This window comes from Lemur catta, chromosome 1, assembly GCF_020740605.2.
Source record: "Lemur catta isolate mLemCat1 chromosome 1, mLemCat1.pri, whole genome shotgun sequence".
Taxonomy (NCBI): Eukaryota; Metazoa; Chordata; class Mammalia; order Primates; family Lemuridae; genus Lemur; species Lemur catta.
In genome coordinates this window covers 271,420,556-271,432,975 of record NC_059128.1, presented here as the reverse complement: position 1 = coordinate 271,432,975, position 12,420 = coordinate 271,420,556, and the positions used below count along the sequence as shown (strand labels likewise).

Below are 12,420 nucleotides of genomic sequence, written 5' to 3'. Positions count from 1 at the left end.
ATCTGCAGAGTTCTTTCAGACATTTTGTACTGATTAGGGTTAATTTAGTGAGATTACAAATTCCTGTTCACATCTTGATTTTAGATTTTCTTATCTGTAAACTGAGAAATACTTGGCTCTCTGGTGTAAATTTATTGATTCATCAAACTGGCAATACGTATAAAGAGAGTACCTTCCTACATTTGTCTGCTCTGTGGCTGAAGAACCAAGTTCAGTCTTCATCTCTGGATATCAAAAGGTAACTTTTTGTGCTTAGTCAGTGTCTTTTTTATGTTTGATTAGTGTCCTTAAATAAGATTCCATGATTAGTGTGAGTACCTATGAAAAATGACTCATTGGGTAAGAAATCTATAGGACTCTAAGAGAAGATCCACATAAACAGATATTTCCAAAAGCATTTTAATGGTCATCCATTTAAACTGTCAATTAATTGAAGAATGATTTGTAATAACATACCTGCTGGACTCCTAATTTGTAGTCAGTGATGTGATAATACTATCCTTTGTCATAGGCTGTTGTGGATTGTAACCATAACCTCTCATGGCCACCACACATACTAATTGTTCTTGGTTATTTATTTTTTGGGGACAGGTAGCCACTGTTTTAAGGTGTTGAATTGTAAATATATTTCATATCTTATACCTGAATCCATATGATAAAAGTGAAAACAGAAAAGATTGCATCAGAGGCTATTGGGATTGCATCAGATAATCATGCTGTATTTTATAAGGTAGCTGTATTTCAGAAATATCTGGTCTGAAATTGGTCAGGTCCCCTTCATTCTGAGATTTCAAATTGTAAATATTGGATTAAATTCCCAATTTGATTGTGTTATGTCTGGGCCAGAAGGAGCACTTACCTCTATTTTTGTTGTCATCTGTTCTTTTTATTCAGATAAACTATTATAGGGTATTTAATATGTACTAGGGCTTTCAGACTAGTCTTAACTATAACAGTTAAGTACTTTGCATTATTTTTAGTCTTCAAGTCCTCTTGTCTGCTGTCGATGATTTGCTAAATACACTTCTGGACAGTGAGGATTCTTATCTTCTGGGAGTTTATATTGGAAGTGTAATGCCAAGCAACAGTGAATGGGAAAAGATGAGACAGTCTCTTCCTATGCAGGTATTTTTGAAATTGGAGAGTGCGTATCTCATTTTGAAGTTTGAATTTCATGCAAGCTTGAATATTTTAATGTTATTCTGAGGAAGGAAAAAAGTAAATGAAATGAGTATCTTGCTTTGCCTTTTTGTTTCTAAACACTCATATATTGGACCTTTGCTGTTTGCAAGACACCATTTGACACTGGCAGTAGCCATGGTAAAGGTGAATAAGACCCAGTTCCGTCCTTAAGGAGTCTTAAAGAAATACACATGTTGATAATTTCCTATAGTAAAAATCAAACTTCTAGGTTTCTGTGGTTTTACTAATAAACTAGATATTCTGTTAACTTCATTTTTGTTTTCTGTCTGAATTGCATAGGTAGTAAAGAATTTAAAATATCTAATGATTTTATATACAGTTTAATGTATTCTTTTCACAGTGGTTACATAGACCTCTTTTAGAGGGAAGACTGAGTTTGAATTATGACTGTTTCAAAACAGATTTTAAGGAACAAGATACAAAGACACTTCCCAGCCATTTGTGTACTTCAGCATTATTGAGCAAAATGATCTTAGTTGCACTGAAAAAGGAAATAGTCCTGGAAAATAATGAGCTTGAGAAAATAAGTAAGTATGTATGAGCATTCATATACAATATAATGTACAAATATAATTTTGATTATGCTATAATTTAAATGTTTAATTCAGGAATCCTCAGCTTCCTATTAACTATTTTAGTGATGAGAAACTTGAGGTTACTTAAGTGATAAATGTTAAATTGCAAATTGGATGGAAACATACTGAAATCTTGCTATAATCTTGTTAGCTGTAGAGCATAATTTGGTATGAGGTTAGTTACTCAAGCTGGCATGACATCAATATAAGCAGATTCAATGGCACATAACCTAAAGAAAATGAGTGAGGTATTGGTGTTTTATCAAGAATTCTGAATTTTCCATTGATTTTTGAAAATTGATACAAAATAATTTTACATATTTATGAGGTACATGTGATATTTTGATACATTCATACAATTTGTAATGATCCAATCAGGGTAATTGGGATATCTGTTACCTCAAACATTTATCATTTCTTTGTGTTGGGAACATTTCAGATCATCTAGCTATTTTGAAATATACAATGAATTATTTTTAACTGTGGTCTTCCTACCATGCCATTGATCACTAGGTCTTCTATCTTCTATTTAACTATGCTTTTGTACCCATTACCCAACCTCTCTTCATTCCCCCCTCCCTCCTACCCTGCCTAGCCTCAGGTAACCACTAGTCTACTTTCTATCTTCATGAGATCCACTTTTGAGCTCCCACATATGAGTGAGAACATGGTATTTGTCTTTCTGTGCCCAGCTTGTTTCACTTAACTTAATGACCTCCAGTTCCATCCATGTTGCTCCAAATGACAGGATTTCATTCTTTTTTATAGATGAATAGTATTCTGTTGTGTATGTATACCACTTCTTCATTCATCCATTGATGGACAGTTAGGATGATTCCATATTTCTTGGCTATTGTGAATTGTACTGCAATAAAAATGGGAGTGCAAGTATCCGTTTGATATGCTGATTTCCTTTCCTTAGGATAAATACTCATTGGGATTGCTGGATCATACAATAGTTCTATTTTTAGTGTTTTGAGAAACCTCCATAAAGTTTTCCATAATGTTTGTACTAATTTGCATTCCCATTATCAGTGTATAAGAGTTCCCTTTTCTCTGCATCCTTGTCAGCATTTGTTAGTTTTTTGTCTTTTTGATAATAATCATTTTAACTAGGGTGTGATGATATCTCATTGTGGTTTTGATTTACATTTCCCTGATGATTAGTAACGTTGAGCATTTTTTAATATAACTGTTTGGTCATTTGATGTCTTCTTTTGAGAAATGTCTGTTCAGATCCTTTGCCCACTTTTTAATGGATTTATTTGTTTTCTTTGCTTTTGAGTTTGTTTGAATTCCTTGTGTATTTTGGATATTAGTCCTTTGTTGGATGAATAGTGTGCAAATATTTTCTCTAATTCTACAGGCTGTCTCTTTACTCTGTTGATTGTTTGCTTTGCTGCACAGAAACTTTTTAGTTTAATATAGTCCCATTGGTCTATTTTTCTTTTTGTTGCCTATGCTTTTAAAGTCTTAGCCATAAAAATCTATGCCTAGACCAATGTCCCAAAGCATTTCTTTTGGTAGTTTTATATAATTTCAGGTGTTACATTTAAGTCTTTAATCCATTTTGAATTGATTTTTGTATGTGGTAAGAGATAGGGGTCTAGTTTCATTCTTCTGCATATGGATATCCAGTTTTACCAGCACTATTTATGAAGTAGGTTTCCTTTCCTCAATGTATGTTGTTTGTTGACTTTGTCAAAGATCAGTTGTCTATAAGTATGTGGCTTTATTTCTGGGTTCTCTATTCTATTCCATTGGTCTGCATGTCTGTTTTTATACCAATAGCATGCTGTTTTGGTTCTGTTGATTTTTGAACCTCTATGCCTATGCATCAGGCTCTAATTTTTATCCTGGCAAGTGGATGTTCAAATGTTGAATGTTAAAAGGACTTGGGACCTCAGCAAATTTTCCCATGGCTTAGAATTGTAGGTAGCGGCGTGACTTGTACAAGATGGTATTGAAAGTGGAGGATTTGCAGAAGTCCTGTGTCAGTCTTGTTTGTAAGCCCTCAGCTGTAACACAGTTCCTAGTAGGGGAGATGATATGCTCTGTGGAAGAAAGCTGAAGCACTGAAATACCTCTTCTGATCAGCCAACTCCACATTCAGTTAAGGGCAGAGAAAGAAGCCTATAGTTTACATTGCTCACAGAATGAATCTGTCTAAATATAAAACTGGAAACTAGAGTAATACTTTTTGTGATAATTTATGTATGTTAATTGTGTTACTAATTACAAGTGGCAATACTATTTACTCTCATCAGTCCCGTCAGTCAGATATTGTTGTTTCTGTTATCTTGACTAGAGTTATTTAGCTGGTAAGCGTAGGATTAGATTTTGAACTAGGTCTAAAGGCTCTGACTCCAAAATCCATACATGACTCTAAAGAAGGAAGTTATGACTATTTATGTATTAGAAACTTATGATATGCCAGGTTTCATGATAGACACTTGGGCATTTAATTCTCACAACAGTCCTGTGAGGTAGTTGGTAGTATCCTAATTGTATGTATATAGCTCGAGATGACACAGATTTAAATCCAGACCAGTCTGTCACCAAGGCCCATGCTCTTTTTTACTGTATCATGCTGGCTTCCATTTCTTACCACATTGGCATGAACTTCTCATCTCAGGTCTTGGATCTCTTAGTGTTTTTTTTTTTCTTCTTAATAATGCATCAACACAAAATCTAAAATCTTAGTGTTTTTTCATGTATGCAACTTCTTTTTTTTTTTTTTTTTGGAGACAGAGTCTTGCTCTGTTGCCCGGGCTAGAGTGAGTGCCGTGGCGTCAGCCTAGCTCACAGCAACCTCAAACTCCTGGGCTTAAGCGATCCTACTGCCTCAGCCTCCCGAGTAGCTGGGACTACAGGCATGCGCCACCATGCCTGACTAATTTTTTCTATATATATTTTTAGTTGGCCAGATAATTTGTTTCTGTTTTTTAGTAGAGACTGGGGTCTTGCTCTTGCTCAGGCTGGTCTCGAACTCCTGACCTCGAGCAATCTGCCCGCCTCGGCCTCCTAGAGTGCTAGGATTACAGGCGTGAGCCACCGCTCCCAGCAATGTATGCAACTTCTTACCAATTATACCAAGTAGTAGGAAGATTCTTTCAGTATCTCTAGTAACTTAGGTTCTTGTCACATTCTTAACTAATCAGAAAAAGGACCAAGTAAGATTTGGAAGAGGGGTGGTATTTTGTATCAGACAGATGTTTTCATTTTTCATTGTCCTTGAACTCTGAAAGCAGATTTGAAAATCAGTTCATAGATGTTGTGAGATGAGTGGACATAACAGTGTTAGAAATTGGGACAGAGAAGTGAAAATAATTGAAGGGTTTATTCACAAAGTTCATTTGATAATTTGGTGCCATCCATTCTATTAGTTGCAGAACTGCTCTATTCACTGCAGTGGTGTGAAGAATTAGACAATCCACCTATTTTTCTAACTGGATTTTGTGAAATGCTTCAAAAAATGAATATTACATATGATAGCTTACATGTACTTGGTAATACTTCTGGCCTTTTGCAGCTGTTATTTAATAGGTAAGAATTCCTTTTTTTTTCTTTTTTAAGAATCCCTTTCAATTTCCACTTTTCAGGTGATTTTTTTTACTTGTTTTATGGTTTTGTCTTCTATAAGATGTAAGCGTACTTCATGCTAATGTGTCAGTTAGAGGGTTGATCTAGATAATCCCTATTCTTAATAGTAGACACTTTATGGATACTAAATACTTGATTTAATCTTCTGGTGAGAGATATTTGGACTCTGCCTGTCTTATTAAATCCATAAGTACATTCAGGGGGCAGATGACAATGAAAGAAGTAGAAGCCTATAGAAGTTTAATTTGTCTCTGTGACCCATCCTCTCAAATGCAGCCTTTATCTTACATGTTGTTATAGGTGTGTCTTAATGTTATAATCGCAATACCCTCTCCCCTAGATGAGGAAGGTGGGTATGAAAACAGAGTTCTCATAGAGGTTATAGCAGTTAGGTGTTTAGCTTATTAAAATGACTATGTTGAACTGCTTTCTCTCTAAGAGTTTATCACTTGTTTATATATTTTGAGCATGCTTTGCAGAGGACCCAGGCTTCTTCTCCAATCTCACTACACTTAACAATTTTCCTCAGTGGATAATAGTACCTCCTTGGTTCTTCAACTTAAGCTAGTCTGGGTGTCCTCTGGGAGATGTCCCTTCCTAACTGCAGCCTCTAGTCTTCAGGCCTAATCGCTAAGGTCATCTCCCCTCTTGGGACTGAATTTGCTTTGGGATTGCCTTGGGATGAGAGCTCAGTACCACTTATAATGGAGTGTTGAAAGCCTAAACTCCCAGTCTTTTGGGTAATTAGTGGCCGTTGCTTAGATGCAATGTCCTGGGTGAATTAATGCCCTCCCAAGGTGATTTATTTAATTTTGTAAAAGGAATCCAGATAGCCAGTGTTTAAAAATTTTATTAAGAACACTTTTGAAATGAAATATAATGTTTTTTCCTTTTTTAGATCCAGGGAACATGGCACACTTTGGTCTCTTGTTATTGCTAAATTGATCAGTTCCCGAAGCATTTCATCTGATGAAGTAAAACCACATTATAGGAGAAAAGAAGGGTATTCTTATTTAAAATGTTTTTACTTTGTAATTTATTGTAATTGGTCACCTTGGCAATGCCTAACTAATGAATAATCTGTAATGAATCAAGAAAAGAAATCATAGGAAATAAGGAAATTTAATTAATGGAAATGAGAATTAAAGACTTTAAAACTAGGTTAGGGATATACCTATTTTTAATAATAATAAGCGTTTTTAACTATATAACTGGTTGTGGAATTTTATATAGTACTTGTTTTAACCAGTGGCATTTCATAAACTTTTTCTCTTTTCTCCAGAAATCTTTCTGTTAGAAATCTTTCTTTTCCCCCTCCCTAATGCCCTTCTATCACTTTATTTGCTATATGGAAGTGGCAGGGAAAGTTACTTACTCCTCTTCTCTTGATAAGAATCATCCTACTGAAATATGATCTAGAAATGTAATAAATGTGTTCTTAAGACAAAGAAGTAGATTGTGGGTTTGGGCATGATAGCAAAACCCAACATTCAAGTTAATGCTTAGCTGAGATTTACCACAAGCATTTTGAATTTACTGATTTACCAAAAAGAATTCTGAAATGATAGAAATGTGTTCTGCAACAGTAGAATTCTAAATTAATTTGGGCATTTTTATCTTACTTAAAAATTTTTTATTTTGAAGTAACTATGGATTCACATGAATATGTAAGAAATAATACAAAGAATAAAAAATAGTACATAAACCTTTCATCTAGTTTTCCCCAGTAGTACTATTTTGCATAACTCTAGTACAATATTGCAACCAAGAAAATGAAAACTTCTGTGTGACAAAAATATAATAAAGGGCCAGGCACAATGGCTCTTGCCTGTAATCCTAGCACTCTGGGAGGCTGAGGTGGGAGGGTTGCTTGAGCTCCAGAGTTAGAGACCAGCCTGAGCATGAGTGAGACCCCATCTCTATTAAAAATAGAAAAATTAGCTGCGCATCATGGTGTATGCCTCTAATTCCAGCTACTTGGGAGGCTGAGGTAGGAGGATTGCTTGAGCCTAGAAGTTTGAGGCTGAGGTAGGAGGATTGCTTGAGCCTAGAAGTTTGAGGCTGCAGTGAGCTATCATGATGTCACTGCACTCTACCCAGGGGACAGAGTAAGACTGTCTCAAAAATAAACAAATAAATAAATAAATACAGGTTATAAGGACAAATGACAAAATGGGAGAAGATATTTGCAAATTAATAAAAATATTCATAATATATAAATTCTATAAATCAGTAAAACGGTCTAAATTGAAAAATGTGTCAAGGACTTGAACAGGCATGGATGAAATATGTTCAAAGGTAATACAATAACGAAATGTGAAAACAAAAGAATTTGCCTTCTTAATAATGGCAGAAGTACAGATTAAAAGTAGAACATTTTATTTACCATATTGCCAGAAATTAAAAAGATTCATTAAGTTTATAGCAAAATAGTCACACTTGTACATTTTTGGTGAAAGTGTAGGTTGATTATACTTTTTTGGAAAGCCATTTGAGCTTACTATAATATAATACATTCAAATCCTTTGATCTTGGAATTCTACTTCTGGGAACTTGCCTAAGGAGGTATTTGCACATGTATAGAATAATATCTGCCTGAGAACATTTATTGCATCATAATTTGTAAGAACAAAAATTTGAGGGGGAAAAACCTAAATATCCACTAATAGGAAAATAGCTAAATAATGATACATCCATAGTATGGAGTGTTATGTAGATTTTGTTTGTTTTTTTATATAGCTTTAAAATAGAATAATTTATATGTATATGTTTTGACAGAGAAAGATCTATAACATATATAAGTGGCAGATAATAGGACAGTGTGCTTAGTGTGATCCCTTTTATGTGAATAAAAACCAACTATATGCACATATATGAATATCAGTTCAAAGAAAGGACACTTAAGTGGTATTGTTTAAATTGAATCCCCTGGAGAGAATTGGAACCCATTATATTAAGTGAAGTACCCAAAGAATGGAAAAACAAGCATCACATATACTCACCAGAAAATTGGTTTCCCTGATCATCACCTAAATGCACATCGGGGAAGGATACCAATTGGATATCAGACTGAGGGGGGCGGTGTATGCCTACATGATGAGTGCCTTGCGCACCGTCTGGGGAATGGTCATGCTTGAAGGTGCTGACTTGGGGAGGTGGGGGTGGGGGGAGGGGATGGAGGTATGACTACATGGTGAGTGCCAGGCGCACTGTCTGGAGAATGGACACGCTTGAGGCTCTGACTCAGGGGGATGGGCGGGACATGGACAATGTATATAACCTGAACTTATGTACCCCCATGATGAGCTGAAATTAAACAAACAAACAAACAAACAAAAAAGAGTATAATCTCATTGCTAGTGTAATTTTCAAAAATCATACATGGGGGAAAGTTATATATGCTCATTTTAAAAATTATAAACATGCAGAAAAGAGAAATAAGCAGCAAAAAAATTAATCCACAATTTTATTGAGTCAGTACTTATTAATCTCTTATAGTTTCTTTTATTTTTCTACATAATTATTTTATATGGTAGAATTGGTCTTTTTGAATAGTTTGAATAAGAGGAATATTAGGAAATAACTGAATATTTAGAATAAATATAATTCATATTTTTTCTTTAAACAGTTTTTTCCCACTAACTGAAGGTAATTTGCATACCATTCAAAGTCTGTGTCCATTTTTGTCAAAAGAAGAAAAGAAAGAATTTAGCGCTCAATGTATGCCTGCGCTTTTGGGCTGGACTAAGAAAGACCTTTGCAGTACTGATGGTTAGTTGCTTGGTAATATTTCATTAATTTAATTACTGCTTGAGATGAAAGAAGTATTTCTTAATATATGCAACCAAATCCAGCAGAGATAAATTGAATTACAACTGATTTGTTCTAGTTTATATGGATGAATGTCGTTAAATAGTGGCTATTATCATTTTGGGGTACAGAAAGGGTACAGCTTTAAGGGAAGCTTTGCACCCACGAATACCCTCTAATCATTTCATTTCCATCTATAGTGTTTTAAAGCTACACCTCATTTCTCTCTAGTCAACCAATGTTTGAACATATAAGGGCAAAGGGGGGAATAGCTTTTGTTGTATTTGAAACTGTTTTGAGTACTCTGTACTTTATTCATTTGCTTATTAATAAATACTTAATGAGCACCTGCTATATGGCAGTTCCTATTGTAGAGAAAGCAGACATAAATATACATGATGTGATAACTGATGTAGCAAAAAGATGTACTATGTATAGAAGTAGCAGAAAGGAAGGAGTTTCCACTCTGAGGGTGGCAATGGCGATTTCATAAAGGAATATTTCAACGGGATATTGAGGAATAAATAGTTTTCTACATGGACATAGTTAGGGAAGGACATTCCAGATGCACAAAAGCATACAAGGATGTAGATAGTTCAGTTTGGCTGTCATTTAAGTTAAAAGGTTGGGGATAAAGGGTATTAATATGCACCAGAGGGTGGATTTTGAGAAATGGTAGGGATTCTAAAAAGTGGGAACCCCATACAAGCTTACCACATATAGTAGATGCTTATTGAGTGAATGTATGAATTATGGAACAGTATGTTCTATTTTTTTGTCCTTATTTAACTTGTACACTCTATAGCTGTGGGGTTTTTTGTTTTTATTTGAGAGGTGAGTATGCTGAATATGTCCTGTACTTGAAAGACCAAAACAAAAAACAGCATAGGTTAGTTTAACTCACAGTATCATTCACTTACTGTCCTCCCTTTGCCAAATTCCCTATTCTGTGCTAGGTGCTGGGATGGAGACAGGGTCTCTGCCCTGTGGAGCTTACAAGCTCATTTGTTTACTCTTTCATATAAGCCATTTTTAGAGTTCTTAACCTGGGCACTTCTTGAGAAAGTTTTTAACCTCTCAAAGTAGACTTTCTTTTTTATAGCAGCAATATAATTTTTAAAAATTTTTCATTTTCATTTTGAATTTGACTTTAGGAGGTTTTGGACATCTTGCCATTTTCAATTCTTGTCTGCAAACCAGAAGCATAGATGATGGAGACCTATTACATGGTATATTAAAAATTATAATATCCTGGAAGAAAGAACATGAAGATATTTTTCTTTTCAGTTGGTAGGTGATACTTCATTCTATGTTTTTCCCCCTATATACAATACAGATGCAAACTATTTATTGTATAGTCACAACTTTGTAGAGTAATGGTTGACATTTAAGTTAGTCATTTATAAGTATATAAAATTTAAAACAATATCTTCTAATTGAATGTCAGTAAAATCCTTTAATACTTTTTGGTTTCTTTTGTTATTTTGATTTTGTCTTTATCACAGTAATCTGTCAGAAGCAAGTCCAGAGGTATTGGGTGTAAATATAGAAATAATCCGTTTCCTTTCCCTATTTCTGAAATGTTGCTCATCTCCTTTGGCAGAGAGTGAATGGGACTTCATCATGTGCTCCATGTTGGCTTGGTTGGAGGTAAATAAACCTGCTATGTCATCATGTCTGTTGGATCTTTGTACATACCTTTGTATCAGAATTATTTACTAATATTATTCTTTAAGTAGTGATTATAATTTGCTCCTTTGCAAACATTTAAAATACTTTATAGATGTTCTCCTCACTAGCTGCTATTTGACAGAACAGTAACATGATAGAAGTTTAATGACTGTCAGCATCCTTCAGTGACCAAATCTCAGTGCTATGAAAATGTTCTCTCCGTTGGCTTTTGGCTTGTTTTACAATATTTGCAGCACAGCTCTTTTAAGTTTTATCTTTTCATGACAAGTTTTTGGTCTTTTTTGTTTGTAATTATTTCTGATATGTAATGTGTCAGTATTGCCAGAGTAATGCATTAAAGATTAGCACATTCAGAGGGAATTAGTATAATTTTTATGACCCAAGCAACTAGAGATATAATACGTGTGAGCTCTGAGGCAGCAAGTCAGTCAGGGTTGAATTGGTCTGAATCTCTGCTTTGCCTGCTATTAGTTGTGTAACTTAGGGTTTTAAACTTGAACTATTTGAGTCTCAGTTTTCTTATTTTAAAATAATCCCAAACAATTTGTAGGGCTACTAAGAAAATGAGAAATGTATATTTAATGTGTCTGACTTGGTAAATGGTAGGAGATATTTTCTTCCATAGTTTAGAAATAAAAAAGGCATTTCAGAATAAATTGTTCATTAATGATTCTAATTCATAGTATTTAATTTTGAAAAAAGTTATTTTGATGTAAAATACAAATTTCTCCTTAGACTATACACTTCAACTGCTTTTTATTTTAAAATTCAAAGAAATGAAAGATTGCCTTTACTTGTAGTGTGCTGATAGAAATCTGTTTACCTATTTCATTTTTATTGTTTCTTCAGACAACCAGTGAGAATCAGGCATTGTATTCTGTTCCACTGGTACAGCTGTTTGCCTGTGTCAGCTGTGATCTGGCCTGTGATCTCAGTGCTTATTTTGATTCCACAACTCGGGATACCATTGACAATCTTCCTGTAAATCTAATCAGTGAATGGAAAGAATTTTTTTCCCAAGGCGTCCACAGTTTGCTTTTACCTATTTTGGTGACTGCTACAGGCAAGTGAAAAGGGGAATAATAATGAGATTCATTGGAAATGACTTATTGAAAAATTCAAAACAAAATTTTTGGATGTTTACATCAAATAATACTGAATAGTAAAAGAAAAGAGCCAGAAGGGGAAGCTTGGCTTCTCAGAAGCATCATCTATGCTTCTGCTTTACAAACAAGAATTGAAAAATGGGCCGGGCGCGGTGGCTCAGGCCTGTAATCTTAGCACTCTGGGAGGCCGAGGCGGGCGGATCGCTCGATATCAGGAGTTGGAGACCAGCCTGAGCAAGAGCGAGACCCCGTCTCTACTAAAAGTAGAAACAAATTATCTGGCCAACTAAAAATATATATAGAAAAAATTAGCCGGGCATGGTGGCACATGCCTGTAGTCCCAGCTACTCGGGAGGCTGAGGCAGTAGGATCACTTAAGCCCAGGAGTTTGAGGTTGCTGTGAGCTAGGCTGACGCCACGGCACTCACTCT

At 34.9% G+C, this 12,420-nt stretch overlaps 1 protein-coding gene across 2 annotated transcripts in view; it reads left to right on the top strand.

Annotated features, from left to right (window-relative positions):
- Nucleotides 1-12,420, top strand: part of LTN1 (listerin E3 ubiquitin protein ligase 1) — a 62,218-nt gene that overhangs the window by 35,289 nt on the left and 14,509 nt on the right. For both annotated transcript variants that reach the window (XM_045540506.1, XM_045540505.1), the window contains exons 14-22: nt 85-238; nt 981-1,125; nt 1,544-1,730; nt 5,165-5,324; nt 6,280-6,384; nt 9,010-9,152; nt 10,346-10,481; nt 10,697-10,841; nt 11,733-11,946. In XM_045540506.1, the coding sequence (XP_045396462.1) occupies nt 85-238; nt 981-1,125; nt 1,544-1,730; nt 5,165-5,324; nt 6,280-6,384; nt 9,010-9,152; nt 10,346-10,481; nt 10,697-10,841; nt 11,733-11,946 (1,389 nt within the window). The remainder of the gene's footprint in view (nt 1-84; nt 239-980; nt 1,126-1,543; nt 1,731-5,164; nt 5,325-6,279; nt 6,385-9,009; nt 9,153-10,345; nt 10,482-10,696; nt 10,842-11,732; nt 11,947-12,420) is intronic.